This window comes from Phaenicophaeus curvirostris, chromosome 25 (assembly GCF_032191515.1).
Source record: "Phaenicophaeus curvirostris isolate KB17595 chromosome 25, BPBGC_Pcur_1.0, whole genome shotgun sequence".
Taxonomy (NCBI): Eukaryota; Metazoa; Chordata; class Aves; order Cuculiformes; family Cuculidae; genus Phaenicophaeus; species Phaenicophaeus curvirostris.
Window position 1 is genome coordinate 621,646 of NC_091416.1, and position 17,961 is coordinate 639,606.

The 17,961-nt window shown below is 48.1% G+C and overlaps 1 protein-coding gene across 4 annotated transcripts in view; it reads left to right on the forward strand.

Annotated features, from left to right (window-relative positions):
- NECTIN1 (nectin cell adhesion molecule 1) overlaps nt 1-17,715 on the forward strand; it is a 100,741-nt gene extending 83,026 nt beyond the window's left edge. The window contains exons 6-11 of one of the 4 annotated variants that reach the window (XR_011339095.1): nt 467-614; nt 3,006-3,093; nt 3,256-3,366; nt 9,154-9,338; nt 11,171-11,215; nt 17,001-17,077. Coding sequence is in view for 3 of the 4 variants with exons in the window: in XM_069876290.1 (XP_069732391.1) it covers nt 467-614; nt 3,006-3,093; nt 3,256-3,366; nt 17,001-17,219 (566 nt within the window). In the remaining variant the exon portion in view is untranslated. Of the gene's footprint in view, nt 1-466; nt 615-3,005; nt 3,094-3,255; nt 3,367-9,153; nt 9,339-11,170; nt 11,216-17,000 lie in introns of all 4 variants that reach the window. The other 3 variants (XM_069876291.1, XM_069876293.1, XM_069876290.1) reach the window with 3 other exon arrangements.
- The last annotated feature ends 246 nt before the right edge of the window (nt 17,716-17,961 follow it).

Genomic DNA, 17,961 nt, shown 5'->3' on the forward strand with positions numbered 1-17,961 from the left:
GACATGAATAGCAAAGTTCTTCATTTCAACAGCATCAGGAATCCAGTGAAGATACTGTGACAAAACCCTGCAGAAGGCTTTCAAGGCAGTTAAATTATATGAAGTAGAATGTCCACATGATTGCTTATATTCCCCAATCCTTTCTTTCTTTGAGGGCAGAACAAAAACAAGAATGGATCCAGGAATAACCACCTGATTTAAGGGGAAATTGCAGAATAGGACGAGGATGCTGTTAGCTCTTGGAGACACAATTGGCTGCATTGTAGTCAGAGATTTTCTGTTCCTCTGGAGCTCTGACTACTACCTTTTAGTACTATCTGCCTCACCTCATGAAGCTGCCTGCCCATGGCTACCTGAGACAGTTTCAGACCACGCTGGCATCTTTGCTCCTAGAGTCCCTGCTTCTGCTGGTCTTTGCAGCTCACAGGCTGTGTTGTCTGATGGTCTCCTCTCTCCTGTGTTGCAGACAAGCCATTACCTCAGGGTGCCCCAGGAGGCATTATTGGGATTGTGGGAGGAGCCATCGCCGCAGCTCTCATCATCGGTGTGGCTGTCACCGTAATTATTGTCTACAGGCGGCAGCAGAAGAACCGCACCGAAACGGACAATGACCTGTAAGTAGCCCCACGCTGGCAGAGGTTCAGCACACGGATGGTGCTGGTGCTGCGGGATGGGAGAGCACCACTGGCCCTTCTACCTGCACACACAAAAAGCCTGGTGGAAAACCATGTTTCCTGTAATTTCCTCCTGCCTGCCACCCTCTGTCTCACTCCTCTGACTCTCTGCCCTTCCAAGGGCCCCTAGTGCTTTCTCCTATTTTTGAACTCTTATCACAAGCCTTAAATGGAACCTGAAGCACATGATATTTGGCCTGATGCTGCTTTTACTGTAGCACAACCTTGGTCATGGTAGAGCTGCTCAGCACCACTGTCACCTCCAGAGGTAGGAAAAAATCCCATTCTTCCTTTTCCAGAGCAATAGCTTCAGTCTCCCGAATTAGACTGAATAACATTCTGTCATCAGAGAGGGGTCTCTGGACCCTGAGCACCTCTGTATGTATCCTAAAGAGTCCAGAAAGGGTTCACATCCACTCAGCATTCCAGTTTTGTACATACGGTACCAGCCTGAAGACCTGAACGCTGGCAATACAAGAGTAGGGTGAGGGGATGCTCCAGGGGCTCCTCTGAGAGGTTCTGGAGCACCTCCTGTACAAGGACAGGCTGAGAGAGTTGGGGCTGTTCAGCCTGCAGAAGAGAAGGCTCCAAGGAGACCTTAGAGCGACCTTCCAGTACATGAAAGGGGCTACAAGAAAGCTGGGGAGGGACTTTTTACAAAAGTGAGTACTGATAGGGCTAGGAAGAATGGCTTTAAATTGGAGACGGGAAGATTTAGACTAGGCATTAGGAGGAAATTCTTCACAATGACAGTAGTGCCCAGGTTGCCCAGAGAAGTGGTGCTTCCTCACCCCTGGAGGGGTTCAAGGCCAGGCTGGATGGGGCTTGGAGCCCCTGATCCAGTGGGAGGTGTCCCTGCCTGTGGCAGGGGCGTGGATCTAGATGGACTTTAGGGTCCCTTCCAACTCAAACCATTCCATAGTTCTACTTGCTTTGCTCTGCCCTGCGCTCTGCAGCACAGATCCCAGGCAGGGAATTTGTGGTGTGGAGTTCAGCTCATGCAGCATGAACAGAGCCCTTGTCAGAAATGCTTATCCTGGCCTCTTCCCAAAAAGCTCTGTCTCATCACTGCCTTTTCGCAAGAGCACCCTGCTCTCCCTTCTCACCTCATAAGGGAGTCGCAGAAAGCCCAAAGGCTAGAACTTGCTTTTATCTTCCACAACCCCCATCTCATTGTTGTAACATCTTGGCGCCACATTTTGTGCTCCATTTAATCCCATTTGAGAGAGGGCACTGGAGGATAGCGGAGAGCAAGAGAGGAGAACTGGGGAGAAAGCAGGAGGGGAGACAAAGTCAGGCGCACAAACAACAACAAAAAATAGCACCATGAGGTGAAACTGCATCAATAGTGGCCCTGCAATAGAGATGCATTCAGACAATCCACTTCCCACAATGGCCCTCCACCAGGCACAGGGAAGAGCCACTTTCGCTGAGAACAGCAACACAAAGGTGCCCTAGTCTGAGGAGATGCTGCCTTTATTGTTGAGTCTGCTCCAAAGCCTCCCATAGTAAATAGTATTTCTTTCCTTCAGAGCCATTATGTCAATGTTCTGCAGAACTTGGGAACCCATTTTACGTTCCTCCTCACCAGTACATGCTGGAAACAACTGAGTTCCCTAGGAAAGGCGCCCATCTCTCATGAAGTTTGTACAGAGAGAAGGGAGGGTGAGGCAGCTAATTAGTGGATCAGAGTTTTAATAAGTTTTGTAAAAGGATTAGACACATCTGTGTGCATGAACAGAATGTGCAGAAACAGCCCCTAGGCTGGGATTATAACGGCTGCCAATCCTTACGCTTGGGGGGCAAAAGTTGATCCTCTGACTGGGGGTCAGGGATAAATGTCCCCACGTGGCATAGCACGTCTATGAGGAAGAGTCAAATCCTACTTGGAACCCTGTGGCAGGGGCTACCATTCCGGGTAAGCTCCCAACCCAGGGATGACATTACCCTGTTGATTTGCAATGGCCACTGCCAGGCACTTTCTGGTACCCTACAGCCAGAAAAAAAGCCTCCAGCCAGGGATGATTTGAGCCATTCCAAAACAGTGCCTGGAGACAGGTACCTCAGATGCACCCTTGGGGGCTGCAATCTGACATGGGGATTTACTTGGAAGTAGGAACAGACAGCCAGGAGGGAGTTTATTTCTATTAAAAATTCTAATTGGGGTGAGAAAGAGGACGAGGAGGGGGTACTGAGGATGATCTAGATGATTATATCGGCAGTTCAGCGACAGACACCATCAAATGCAGGATCTCGCTTGTTACGGCACATCAAAGCAAGCAGCCCCCCTGTCACTTGCTCTCCAATCAGCAACCACTTCTTTATCTGCAGAATTGACTTGCCTCCATCCCACAAACCTGCCCCTCCACCCAAGAGGAAACAGGAGATGAAAAGCCACCTGACTGCAGAAGATATCCAGGTATGCCTGCCCAGCCGCATGTTCCTTCCTCTGGCTAGGAAAACACTCCAAGCAGTGTCCACAGTGCTTAAATTAAGGAAAATTGGGTTTAAAAGAGCAAAGAAGTCCATGGCTTCCTCGATACTCCCTCTCCTCACCCCTCTTCTCTCTCCTCTATTACAGGTTGTTCACCTAGACAATGTGAAACATGAGGAGGAAATCCAGAAGCTCCCTTTGCATACTCCGTACTATGACATGGCAGCCACCGAGCCCTCTCCCTACACTGACAAACTGGTAAGGAGATCAGGGTGCTGATAGTGCTTCCCAGCCTCAGCCTCACCACCTTTCACACAGTATCTCTCACCTAAAGAAACAAAAGCCCCTCACCACACATGGGGGTGAACAAGCAGCCTTCATAGCCCAGGACCATCCTGTCCCGGAAGAGGCAACCTCCCCACCCTGATCTCAGCCAATTTCTCAAACGCCACTGACTAATTCAGCATTTGCCCCTTTCCACAGCTACTAGAGCCGTTTTTTTGTGGGTTGTTCCTTAGTAAAACACCCTGCTTATTCCAAATCCTCATCACAGGACTGTCACAGCCCGGGGTGGTTTCATCGTTACCCACAGCTAAGCCTTCAGCCACCTGTCTCACCCCAGTCTCTCTTCACCTCCTGCAACTGAGCCCCTGATAGAGTTCGCAGCCCAACGAAGCCGCTCTCAGAGTGGTGTGTGCTGCAGCCAGAGCTCCACAAAGCAATTACCTGCAGGGCAGAGCGTGGCAGTGTTTGACTCTCAATTGACAACAAGTTCTATAACCAACCCCCCCCTTTTTTTTTGTGTGTGGATTTGTTCAGCCTCAGACAGGGAGATGCTAATGTGATGTAGCAGCAGCAGAGATTAAGGTCCAGGGAGAGATGCTAGCAGCCATGCAGGAAAGGCTGGTTTTCGAGGGATGAGGCTTGTTAAGGCTAAAGGCATAGGAAATAGAAAACAGGTAGGATCAGAGTCCTCCCTTGATGAGGAAACAGGAAACCTTCCTCCTCCCAGACAATATCCTTTCCCTCCCTCACCCAGTGGCATGGGGCTGCTCCCCTCTATCCTCCATGGAGATGCAGGATCCCCATGTCAATGCTGCAGGTCTCTCTCAAACTCTTCCTCACCACAGGGTGGTTCAGAGCATGACATGCCAAACCTGATGCTTATGGCTTTTAGCAATGTGAACCCATTTGTTTGAGAAAGCAGCATAAATATCAGCCCACAGTAGAGTAGCATTTTATGAATATAACTAATTATAACCCTCCCTCCAGTTCATCCTGATATGACCCTTTAATGCATATTCCGGTGCATATAATAGGAGGACAGGGCCCAGTGACCTTTAGCTAGCAGAAGTCTGCAGCGAGACAGATGCTGAGGGCATTGGAAATAAAAAGAAAAAGATCTGTGCTGAACTGCGTTGATGTGATCCCATTTGCTTCATCCTAGTTGAAACATGGCTGATACCCCTAAAGAAAAAAAACCCTTCCCTTTGGAGCCTTCCCTCCATCCTGGTCCTGGTCTCCAGCTCTTTCTAATCCTTGCTGAGCAGTAGATGAGTTTTAAATGAAATGCAGGATGCTAGAGCCAGACGGGCTGCTCTGTGGAGAGCATCCGAGAGATGAATTTCAGGCAAGCAGGAGGATGGAGGAGCTCATTTTGAGAAATAACGAGCAGTCAGTTAATTAAGTGGCAGAGTTAGTGATGTGAGATGGGGCCTGATGGGTAGCTGCTCTGTAACCATGGAAACAGAGTTAGCTGCTCTCAGTCCTGGTCTGGGAAGATGCATTTCTATGTCCCAAGCTTGGCACTCACTGCTCCTTATCCGTGGTTTTAGCCAAGAGGTGATGGACTGTGGAGCCCTCATTTCATTTGGTCCATGAAGAAACTCCCTGTGCAGTAGGGGTGCGGTGTCTGGGTGACTCAACTGCTGCTGCCCTAGCTCTTGCCTAGCACAAGTCTAGCACAGCTGTGAGCTGGTCCTGTCCTCTGGTCAGCAATCCCCCATCGCACACGTGTGCCATGCTTTGGCTTTTGGCCCCAGGAACGAGATGAGGCTTGCTCCCATTTCTTGATAAATCACTGTCTCCTTTGGGCAGGCAACAGGATATTCAAGTTCTTGACTGGCGAGGGGAAGGAGGGTGCCTGTTAGCTGCCAAGAAGTGCCGGTTTTTCTGGATTCCTCCCAGACAGCACAGGCAGCGTGTGCTGCTGCAGCCAGGGCTGGGGATGCATCCCATTGCTTTGGAGGGAGCCAGCTTTTGCCTTCCTCCCTGCAGGACTTCTCACAGGGGTCACTCCTTTTCACCCCTAAAGCATCGTGAAAGCCTCCTGTTCATATTGTGCGCACACTTCCCTGCTAAGGAGATGCTGAGGAGTTTCCCTCTGGGGCAGCACTTCCATGCAACAGGCATAGTGGTGGTTCTCCAAACCAGTACACTCCACTCAGACCCGCTCACCACACTCCAAGAGCTTGCTAAGGGATGACCGAGGCAAACTAGACCTGCATGGCCCATTGCCTGAGAGATGGGCAGTTGGGGATACAGAGGGAAGCACTTTCCCTTCTGCTCCACTAGGTCTCTGCCAACCCCAGTTTGATTCAGCCCCCCTCCCCGTGTTGAGATGCATCCATAGGGAGCTGCTTTGTTGCACGTGTGGTTCTGAGACCCTTTAGAGGAGAAGGCACAAGAGGAAGGCAGGATATTCTTGTTCTGCTGGCTTTTCATCTGGAGATTTGGGTAGGGAGTGTAATGAAGAAGATGAGAGTTGAAAGGAAAGGCTTCTGCAGGAAAATGGGGCGGGTGCATTCAGCTTTAAATGAATTGTGCAAAACCTCGTAATTTGGGCTAAACTCGATTCATCACAAGGCAGCATGAAAGCCACTGCCTGGGGTTGACAATTTCACAGCGCTAGAATGGGAGTCACAAAGTGATTAGAGATGGCAAAGAGCAAGAGAGGGGGAAACAGGAGAGGTGCTGGGAGGAATCCACAGAGAGGGTGTGCAGGCACAGGCGTGTGGGCATAGGACCAGGTGGAAGGGAGAGGCTGGGGCACGTCTGCAGGGACGGGATGCCTGCAGAAAACAGGAATAGGCCCAGTGTCAGAAGCTACAAATGAATATTTGTGTGTTGCTAGCTATGGGAAAGACTATGAAGCTGACAGCACAGAAACATGCAAGGAGAGTGGCAGTGGAAAATAAGGGCACAGAAGACAACATTGGCGTGATGGGCTTGCCTGCACGTTTTGTCTCTGAGCTATTATAGGGTAAAAGCTTTGGGTTATCTGATGGCATCTAAGCAGGAGTGAATGGGTTGGAAAGGTGAGTGCCTGTTTCAGTAGCACCTACAAGACTACACGTGTCAGCATTCAAATATGTGTGGGCAGAATCACGGAGTTACTAAAGCTGGCAAAGACATCCAAGATCATCCAGACAAACCACCAGCCTAACATCACCGTGCCTACTAAACCATGTCCTGAAATGCCACATCTACACTCTTTCTGAACCCCTCCAGGGATGGAGACTCCACCACTGCCCTGAGCAGCCTCTGCCAGTGCTTCACCACTCTGTCAGTAAAGCAATTTTTCCTAATATCCAATCCCCTGGCACAACTTGAGGCCATTTCCTTTCATCCTATCCCTTGTTACTTGGGTAAAAGCAGCAGTGAGCTCTGTGCGCCCACGGCAGCGCCTGTGGGTCACATAGATGCTGTGTGTTTGTGTGCGAGGAGGAGCATGAGCGAGAGAGCTGGAGGTACAAGCACATGTAGGAGCTAAAGTATGATTAGTGTATGTGTCAGCAGCACCCATTTGCACAGGTAGAAGGGAAAGTTTCATTGCTGCAGACAGCAAAATAATTCCTTTCAGTTTACAGGGCAATTACCAGGGTGCCGATGCTGATGATTTACAGAGCGCTTGCATGTGGCAGTGCTAGACCTTGTATACAAGTCACATTATTGATATTGTAATAAATTCTGCTCCAAACAAGCAGCAGGGAGCCGGAACGGGCCCAAGAGTGGCAGAAAGCAAGGGAATTCTGTGGAAAAAAACATCCTTGGTGGGCAGGAAGCACTATTTTGGAGTGAAGCAAAGGAGACAGGATAGGAATGAGGAGGTAAAGACTTGGTCTGCCTTTCTCTGGGATTAGAGGAGGCACCGAGACACGAAGTTTAGGGGGAAGGAGTTCTGCAGGGCATAGGTTTAAGTTTGAGACTGAAGTTGACGTTACTAATTCTTTCGGATATCCATAGGCAGTCAGTCTGGGTCCAGACAAAAGAGGGATAGGATGCACACCTTTCATTCCTTGTCAGTGCCATCTGGTCACCTCCCCAAGGGCAGGACAGAGGGGGAACCTCAAACCTTCTGGTGCTCCAGCTTCACTGAGCACCACAGCAGAACCGAACACTGGAAATGCCACTGCAGCTGCGTCCCCCTTTCCCCCATCCCTGTGGCAGGAGATGCCAGCAGGGAGCCAAACCCTGGCACAGAACAGCACGGCTGTCGAAGATAATCACTCACTGAATAACCCCTTCCAGCAACAGGCACTAAACCAGTCCATTACAGGGCTATAAACTTCTGCAAATGGCTCTGCCACAGCTGGTGTGTGGCTAAGGATGCTTCCAAACAAAGAGAAGAGAAACATTTTCAAATTAAACACCTTTTGCATAATTGCTGTGCGATACAGCCATTTTGGATAGAGAAATTGGAAAGCTATTTCACTTGGAAGAGAAAACTCTCTCCTCTCAGAGAGGCTTAGCAGATGCTTGGCTAATGCTAGTGCAGAAACCAGGCCCAAAAGCAAGTATTGAAGAACCTCCACAGGGCCAGAAGCCAGGGTACCCCCTTCGCACCTTGGCTCCTGACACCAGGGCTCCTCCTGATGATTCGTTCTCCCTGCTGAGCAGCAAGGTTTCCATCCATTCCATCCTGCCTTCCAGGTTTCTCCGACCATTGTTATTTGCAAAGGATGAAAGACATCTGGGTAGGAACGATCAGACAAATTGGATAATATTCTATTCATGCAGTTCTTACTGATAAGCCCGCTTAGTAAGGGAATACCCATAAATATTTTTGTGCCAGAGAAAGATGCTTTCAGCATCTATTAGATGTTATTACAGTGACAAAATCATGCTGCATGGTTAATCTGCAGTAGCATACTGTGCAGGCAAGCCTCATGTTAAAGAGTAGGAAGAAAGAACACTACAGCCTCCATGCTAGGTCAAAACAACAGTATTGGCTAAGCAGTGTCATTTCCCTATCATACAATCATGCAATCATTAAGGTTGGAAAAGGCCTCTGAGCTCATCCAGTCCAACCGTGCCTGCTAAACCACGTCCTCAATTGCCACATCTACTTGTTTTTTGAACCCCTCCAGGGATGGAGACTCCACCACTTCTCCGGGCAGTTTGTTCGAATAGCAATGTGTCTGCTGCAAACCTGCCCTTGGAGCTAAGGCTTTGTAGCCACTCCCTCCGGGTATCTCCTTCCCAGCATCCGAAATTCAAACCTTCCCCATTATTTTCACTCATGCCCTCAACCCTCCAGTGTGGCTCATTGTGCTGCAATGAACCCCAAATTCCTAGGTCAAAACTGACAGCTCAGGCAACTGATAAGGTTTGAATTCACTGAATCGCCCCCAGTTAAGGAAAACGATGATCCCAGAAGGGTAGACGGAAGATCAGAGCAGTGAGATGCTGCTGGGAGCAACTGCAGCAAGAGGGGCAGATGGGAGTGCTGCCAGTCTGGGCCGAGTCGCTCAGCTCAGAGGCGAATTTGGGGAGCAGTGCTATTGGGACCTTTGCTTTGATTTGGGATTTTACCTAACTGATTGTTCATTACCTCCCTACCTCCTTCTTTTTAACTGTTTTTTCTTCCCTCCCTCCCCTCTTTTCTTCTTTCTCCCTCCATCCTTCACACACTCCCTCTCCCGTCTCATTCACTCGCTCCCCACCTTCTGCACGGTCCCTGTGTTCTCGGTCCCTTGCCTTCCCACTTCAACCCCAATCCCTCCCTCCTGTGTCCCCACCGCCTTGCTGATCTCTTCTCTCCAGAACTCTGGCAACAAGGACTGTGATGTCCACTATGCAGAGCTGGACACGTCCGCTCTGGCCTCGTCACCCAGTCCTCGGACCTCCATCCATGCTGGCGGAGACCTAGTCGAGTATGCAACCATCCAGCCCAACTTACGCTAGCGCATGTCACTCTAGGCCCTTTCCCCTCAGATTCTGGCCTCAAGGTACACGATTGCACTCTGCCTTCCTCACTGCACCCCTCTCAAGTCAGTGCTCCCTCCCTGCATCTCCTCTCCTTCCTATGGAAGTGGCTCCTATGCATCCAGTCTGTCCTCCTCCCCACTCCCTCCACCTCCCGCACGCTACCCATGACGACTGCTGCTCTCTCTGCTACCCTTATTTTTGGTGAATGCATCGCCTTGCCTTCTCTGCATGGTCTTTGCAGCATTTTCCTTTGCTTTCTACAGCGAGGTGAGGCACGTGGGAGGGGGAAAAGGGTTAATGGCTTTGTTTCAGAACAGGGGTCTGGCTGGAGACACAGGGAGAAACGAGGTGGGTTTGAAGGGCACAGCTATTGGTGTGGGACTTGGCTTGGGGAATCTTTGTAAGGCTCAGCAGCATGAAGCAAAGCAGTGACACTAGGATGTGTGGAAGCTGAAGCTAAAAACCCTCATTGGGATGTGGAGAGGGCCTTTCCAAGCCAGTCAGTACAAGAAGAGGAGGGAAAGGAAAGGGCACTGACTAAAAGGAAAAGAGAAAAGAGCTTGCGTACATGAGGAAACTATAGATAAGATGGAGCATATGTGCATGTGTGAAGGAGCAAGGTGGGAGAGTATGTGAGAGATTGTGGGAACACATAAGGGTTCCTGCATTCGAGAGAGTCAGTGAATGAGACAGACAGAGAAGGACTGCATATCCAAAAATAAAGAGTTGTGTTGTGTGAGGTTGGTGCAGGCAGCACGTTGGGATGTTTCAGAGGGAGGGGTTAATATTTTCCTTGATGCGTGCCTTCTCAAAGACTGAAACTAAACCTTTCTCCCTTTTCTCATGTTTTTCTGACCACTTTGCTTAAGCATCACCAAAATCCTTCAAGGTCAGGTCCTGTGGCAGGACTGATGAGAACTCAGCTTGCATTTAAACCTGCAAGTGGTTGTTCTGAACCATCTCCAATTACCAGTGACCCTTTGAAACAGAATGGTGTTTGCAGTGGTGTCTTCAGTTCTTCCATTCCCCTATCCTATAATCATACTGTTTTCGCAGGTCTTAAAGCCACAAGGTCCCTATCTGAAAGGGAGGCAGCTCTCCTTTCCCACTCCATGGGAGATCTGCTGGGTGATGCCAAGAATTGTGGCCAAGAAAATGCCAGTGGTGCTCGCTTCTTGGCTACGACTCTTCCTCTCTCCTGTATATTCCCAAGTCGTGGTGACTGCAGCTTCTGCCTCCCTCCTTCCCATGTATTTTGTTGCCTTTTAAATCAGAGGAAGGAGTTGTGGGTTTAAGGGAGCTACAGCCCCACAGGGTTACCCAATGAAGAGATGCAGAGAAAGGTGGGGAGACAAGGAAAGAAGCAAAAGGAGAGATGAGGCTCTTTGCAGCTCTGAATCCCTCCCAGGTTACGCAGGGTAGATCAGAGTAGGCACACAGAGCAGTGGCACCTTGTGGGTGAGGAGGGGTTTTTTGGAGAAGAGAGAGGGCAAGGGAATTGGATCCTTGGGAATGAGGAGGATAGCTCTGTGCCGGAGGATAAGCAGGGGAAAAATGATACTTTGACAAGTCCCGCTGGACAGTCCTGTTGATGCAGTGCCTCCTTGCAGACTAGGAACATCCCTACTAACAGGTGGGTTAAGGTGGAGCAGAAACCCCAAGGTGGAAGCTTTGCAATGGGTTAGTTCTGTTTGCCTCTATCCCCGTGGTCCCTGGTTTTCCCATGTTGGAAGCAGCCCTGTAGTTCCCTTGCTGTAGCAAAAGCCTTCCTAGGTAAGTGTCTGCAGCAGACCTGACGCGGACCAGAGCGGTAACCTCTCTCTCTTGCGGTCTCACCCACCCCTGCTCCCAGAATGAGGATCAAGGTCTTCGTAGACGTAACGAGCGAGAGTGGACAGTAAGTTTTGGATTGGTTTTTCTTTTCTCCATTTGGTTGGCTGTTGGTCACTGGAGACAGGGGCTGACCAGCTCCCAGGCACCTGCCTGGCTCCAAGAGGTGGCAGCAGCACCATGAGCCTCTTGCACATAGAGAGAGGATGAAAACACCATCCCAGAGGAGGATGTGCTTGAAAGCAGCCACCTCCCCTTACACCTTCACCTCCAGCTCCCAACAGTTTCTTGGGTTGCTCTGGAGGACCCCTCCCACTGTTACACACAAAGCAAGCACTCCCTAATCCATCCTGGGAGGTCTTGCCTTGTCCTCCCTGGGGTGGGGGATTTTATTGTCAGCAAAAGGACAGTAATCCTCCAAATCCAAATTTGGAAATCCTCCCAGTTTCTCTGAAGTAAAAATAAAGCCAGTCATATGGTGCTTTGAAGGTGTAATCTCACCACTACAAAATCTCCTGGGTAAGACACATTGCAGACAGGGGGAATGAGATTTTTTTGGTGTTTTTTTCTTCATTATACCCCCCTCACCTCCCTGCATTCCTGGTCACGGTTTTGTTTAGGAATTTCTTGCCCATATTACAGCAAGAATAGCTCAAGCCCATGAAGCTTGCACCAAGATACCAGCAAATTCATGACCAGGGTTCAGGTTCCCAGTTCTGCTTCCTGAATATCCCTGTAAAACTATTAAACCTCCAACAGTTACAGATCTGGTGCAGATTGAGCTGGGGATATTGGAGAACCACCAAGCAGCCTCGACTCAAGTCCCAGTTGCCACAATCCCTTCCTACCAACACCACAATTGCCTGAATGTCCCCCAAGTCAAGAGCCCCATTTCTAATATTCAGGATTATTAAGAATTAAGGTGGCTTCTTATTCATTTCCAATTGGTAAATGAGGGTAACAGCACTGTCCTGACTCCAAAAGGGTAGAAAGAAAGACCCAGGAGGCAAACAGCATGTAGGGAAGTGTTTAAGATTAATGGTGTTCTAAGATGCTATAGGAACAGAGAACGAGTACATACCTATAGACAGAAAGGGTTAAACACATGCTGTAAGAAGGAATGTAACTTTATGAGCAAGTTTTCTGCACAAATAACTCTTGCATGTGTGTGTGGGTACATCCGTCATCACAGGTACTTACCCTATGTTCTGGGAATTTCAGCCTTCCCCAAGCTCAACCTTTCTTTTCTGAACCCAGGGGTGAGCCCCTCTGTCTCACTTGCCATCAGTTTTGTCCTCACAAAAAGGAGCACTCAGGGCCTCCTGGATTCAGTTCCCACCCATCCCTGGTGTGTTTGTTCCCTACTCAGGACAGTTATTTACTTATGACAGTGATTATTCCAGGAGCTCCCTGATAGGCAAGGTATCAGAGAGCAGGAGCACCCTGGGACATACCTAAAGTTGCAGCTGTACTTGGAAAATACAGTTCAAATGTGCTGAACAGAGTTTAGAAACAGAGAGGAGAGGATGCGAGGCTCCCAATACCATGATGAAATAGTCTTATATTCAGTTCCCATTATATTTTCTATCTTCCGCCACTTCCATCCTCTCCACTGACTGATCCAGACTATGGCAACAGTCACTCAACAATGCTGCTTCTTTCTAACCATCAGCCTATGCTGCATCCTAGAATTCAAAGCTGTCTCAGAGAGGCTTGGAGTAGTAGCAGTACAAAGTTTGAATAGTTTTGAGCAGCAGGGATTTTTTTTTTTTCCCCAGCCAGGGAACAAGCTAACGCATCCAGTTACTGCATTAACACGCATTGTGTTTGCCTTGAGTTTAGCCAAGCAGAGAAAACCAGCCTGCTTCTCTTTGTGAGCCACACTGCAAGACTAAAGACAAGTTTAAATGGCATGAGAGGCTGTTAACCAGCTCTCAGGCTTTTGAGCAAGAGCAGAAGCCACAGTCCTCTGCAGCATCATCTGTCCAGCTCTCATATGTAGCAGAGCCTTCAGATTTCCTGGATTAAAATATAGCAGAGGAACCCTCAGGACCCCGAGGAGGAGCTTGTCACTTTTAGACCACTAAGAACTCATTAGTTAGGGATGATTAAAAGTACAGGATATGGTCAGTTTGCAAAGAGAGCTGTCAGGAGTTCTACTAAGTGGTGATCACAAACAGAAGAAAAGCTGGAGATGGGTGTATAGGGGATGGAGAAGGGCTGAGATCAAGTCATGGCAGAAATGAAAGCTCTCTAATTCAATCAAATAAAGACTGTTTAAAGGTAATCTGCCAGGCTGTCTGAAATGGATAGATTGCTGACATCCCCTTTAATCAAGCTCTTGAAAATAAAACTGAGAAGGGAGGATGTAACCCAGATAGTGAAGAATTGCATGGAGTCAGGCTGGAAAGCCAGGCAAGTGGGAGAAGTCAGGTGGGGGAAGGTGGCAGAATTGTGTGTCAGTTCAATTTAATTAGTTCATTATCCCTAATTTAATTTCAAACTTTGTTAAGGGTAAATTAGATCTGGGAAAAGTCACAGTGGGACTGGGGAAGGAAGTCAAAGGGCACTGGCTGCTAAATACATTAAAAAACATCAGGCTGGGTTTTTTCCCCCTCTGTTCTTTCACTACTTAGAAATGCAATCAGGGAACAAAGCATGAGCAAGGTGACTCCCGGCTCCACATGCCTCGGAAAAGTAAAGGAGACAGGGAAGTCTCTTCCTTGGAGCCCAACGCTTGCATTTGCTAGCTGCCCTGCCCTGGCCCCACTCCCACCTGTGGGCAGTGAGCACAGAGCCCTGCCCAGAAAGAAAAGCAGAGTTTGTTCATACTCCTCTGATCAAATAGAAGTGCTGACAAAATTGCTCCTATCTCCCCTAGCCCTCCTTCACAGGTGCTTGTTTCATGCCCACACTAACTGGTAGATAAACAGAAAGAAATAGGCTTGGCTGACCCGCTATATTGTCAATAGGCAGCCTGTAAAATAATATCTTATGACCCCTTCTGCTTCTTCTAGTGTTATATGCTAAAAACCACCTCCATTTACACAAGATGCCTACTTATGTTAACTGAGAATCTCTTTCCTATTAGACCTTTCTCTCTATTAGACCCTTTGAGTGCATGTACTCGTATGAAGCCCTATGCTTTTCCATTGCATGCTCAAAAAGCCTATAAACCTACCTTCCCATTTAACTGCTAATAGACTGCCAGCCTTGCTAAAAGACCCTCTTGCCTGCTATAGCTTACTAAATTGCAATCATTGAGACAACCTCCCTTTCAGGTTAGCTCTATCCAGAAAGTTGAGCTGTCAGTTAATGACTTACCTCCATTAAGCAGCGCGGCTCATACTGTTTCCCCCTCACAGGAATGGAAAGCAGTTCAGTTCTGGCTGAGATTTCTTGAGAGAGGACTACACAGGAAGAGGACCTTTGCACAGCCTGTGTTGGCTAACACTCCCCCTCCCTGTTAGCCCCTCTTCATCTCCTTTTATCAGCTGGTGCAATCAGAACAATAGCAATCAGCTGTTCTTTGTTCCCTGCTTCCCTTATAGTATGGATCCCCGCTTAGGCTATAGAATCTGCATGAATACAGCTGTCTCCAGGCTTGTGTTGAACCACAGAATCACAGGATTGTTTGATTAGAAAAGACCTTTGAGGTCATTGAGTCCAACTGTACCTGTTCACTAAACCTTATCCCTTGAGCACCTCATCTACTTGTCTTTTAAATCCCTCCAGGCATGAGGACTCAACCACCTCCCTGGGCAGCCTCTGCCAGTGCCTGAAAACCCTTTCAGGGAAGGATTGGATTTTTTCCTTATATCTAATCTGAACCACCCCTGGTGCAACTTCAGGCCATTTACTCTCTTCCCACTGCCACAGCTTGCACAGTTTTCCAGCCACAGGGTTGTGTGTGGTACAGTGTAAATCTGAGCCTGGAATTCTGCTGAGACCTCAGCTTCCCACCTGGAAATGGTACAGCCATAAGTCAGGGCTGGCTGAAGCAGCTGGGAAGGGATTGTAGGGGTTAAAGTAGAGTTAGAGAAGCTTCCTTGTGACCCCTGGCTTGGGTTCCTCCAGCTGAACAGCTATAAGGCTGCACAGCACCTCTCCACCTTGCAATTAAAAGCCAGAAGTGGACAAAAACCTCATGAGGTAACTGGGAATGGCCCGTCTGGATTTCAGATACCAACACAGCAATTCTAACTGTAATAGAAGGCACCTAGAGCCTATTATTCTTTCCTGTATGGCCAGATCAAGGTCACTGCCTTTCAAAACCTTAAGCAGTAGAATATACAGTTTTGCCAAGGAAAAGAACAATAAAAATCAGATTGTCCTTAGCACTGCTGCTCTTTTCCTGGTGCTCAGACAAACTTTCCATCCTCTAGTGGCCTTCATTGCTCTCAGTGAGGCTGTTCCTGAAATTGCCTTCAGACCACACAGCCCTCCAACTTGCTTGTTGCCTCTTCCAAGCAGTCCAAACCATCAATAAATTATTGTCGACACTTTGTTTCCTATATGATTTTTTTAAGCACCCTGGTGAAATATTTATCCGGGAACTGGCAGCAGACAAGCAGAGTACATTGTTCTGTTCCTTCAGGCATTTTCTCCTGAGGGTCAAGTCCTTGTCCTTTCCACTAAACTCACTGTTTCTGGTGTTTTGAAAGAGAAAAAGGAAGGACTCAAGGGCAAGTTACTTGCGTCAACCAGCCCTAGCTCAAACCACAAGCATAAAGGGTGATTGCCAGTGCATGTGCTCTCTCTTAGAGAAGAGATTAACCCATCAATGTGGGTTGATTTTAAAGATCAAATCATTGCCCTGATCAAATCATGTCCCTCCTGCTTGGGTCATCCTGAAGGGCTTCAAAGCGGAGGAAAGAGTTTGTGAGCAGGGAGGAATCCTTCCCATCCACTGCCGCCCTCTGGGACACAGATTCCTGGGCTGTGGGAATACTTTGCACAACCCTGAGCTTACAGATATTCCCTGCAGGCACACCAGGAGGGGCAGGGAAGACTCTCTCTTCCTGTTGTTGCTCTTTGCATCGAGTTTTCTGGGATAAAACATTTTTTCACTGGAACAAGCAGTGGTTTTGCTGCATTGCTTGCCACACCTTTGCAAAATTATCTCAATAGAAATCAAAGAATCCTTGGACTCAGAGAGGTTTTCATTTGGCACTTCAAGAGGAAGAATAAGATTTTGCAAAGCATCCATAAGAATGTGCTCCTTCAGAGGGAAGACAGTGGGATCCCAGAGCACTTTCTGTCTTCCGAGTGTTCTATATCCTCTCTAGTCAATTTGACTTACAAAACTGGCCCCAAGGCTTTCGGTGGAGCTTCACATGGGTGAAGCTTCACATGGGTGAAGCTTAGCACACGCACTCCTACCTAGTGGGTAAACATCAGCCACAAGAACCTATTTTGCCTCGAAAGTCCCTGGTAGGACACATGTGCCCTTTAAATAAAAGAGCATGAGCCTGGGTTAGATTAATCATGCATATAAGCACTGATTTTTCAAAACTTAGGTGTGGATGAGTTAGAAAGACTGAAAATAAACTGTCCTTTCTTGGCCAACTGCTTATTTTATCTAGAGAGGCAGAGCACGTTCAGACAAGGGGCAAACAGTGGAAAATCTATACATATTCATCAGCAAAATGGATATTTTGGGAAGTGAGACAAAGATTTGAAATGTGAGGATTTATCACCTGAGTTTGTACTTTTCGGAAGCAGGAAGCAGAACTATTTAATTTTCCATCCTACTTATTGTGTGTGTGTCTCAGCAAGGAGCTGGAGAGGTGTATGTTTTATGGCCAATGCTCCCAGAGTTTTCACCCGTTGACTTTTGTCTCTACTTACAGAACTTTGGAAAGTGTCACTCAGAGATATCGAATGCGAGTGATTACCTGACCCGCTGTTACTCACATGAAGATCGATATCTGGAGAAGACCCCTCATGTCTATACCCCCTTGTCAGACCTCCCACAAGATCTTTATCCTCATCATTATGACATCTCCTTCTGCTGCCCACCTCCCGGTTCCCGGGCTCCTTACATCTGTCCTAAGGAACAGTATGTTTAAAGTGTCAACACGGCAAAATGAAGAAGCTCATGTTTTTCACTTCTCCTGACCCTGTCGCTCAACAACCAAGGCCTTTTAGACCCCCTCCCCTTTGCCATCGCTTATTTTATTTATTGATTTTTCAATTTGGGTGCAATTGTAACTGACATCATTAGGTTAATTATCTGCCTGGCTTGCTAATGCTCAAGGGAACACTCTACCTTTGCCCACGTCTAATTCAGTATTTGCACCTTTCTTTTCTCATCCTGACCCTCCTGTATCAAGCTGGCTATGTGTGTGCATGTGTCTGTGGGTGAGAGCTGCCCTGTGTTGGATGGGATGTGCCCAACCTGATTAAATGTCTGTAGGTTCCCTTGTGTCGATCTCTACGCTGTTTGCACCAGAGTAGCCGGGTACGGATTCTTCACAGCCCTTGTTCCAGCCTGTGTGAAGTTTTACAGCACAGATAGTGCTCAAATTGGAGGCTGTAGCAATTCCCCTTGGCAGTGGGGATAGGAAATCCCTGGGGAAATTTGTTTTCCCTTTGGCAGTGGGGATAGGAAATCCCTGTTGTGAAGAGTTAAACAGCCAAGATTGCTGAACCAAATGATGAGATGCTTATAAGGAAAGATGCTCAAAACCAACCCAATAATAGAGGAAAGGGCTTGGTTTAAGGGGTTTGTTTCTGTTCTTTTCCCCTCCTGCTCCTGCTCCTAATCTCTTGGATTGACTCTTTTAAATCCAGACAGCATGGGGACGTATT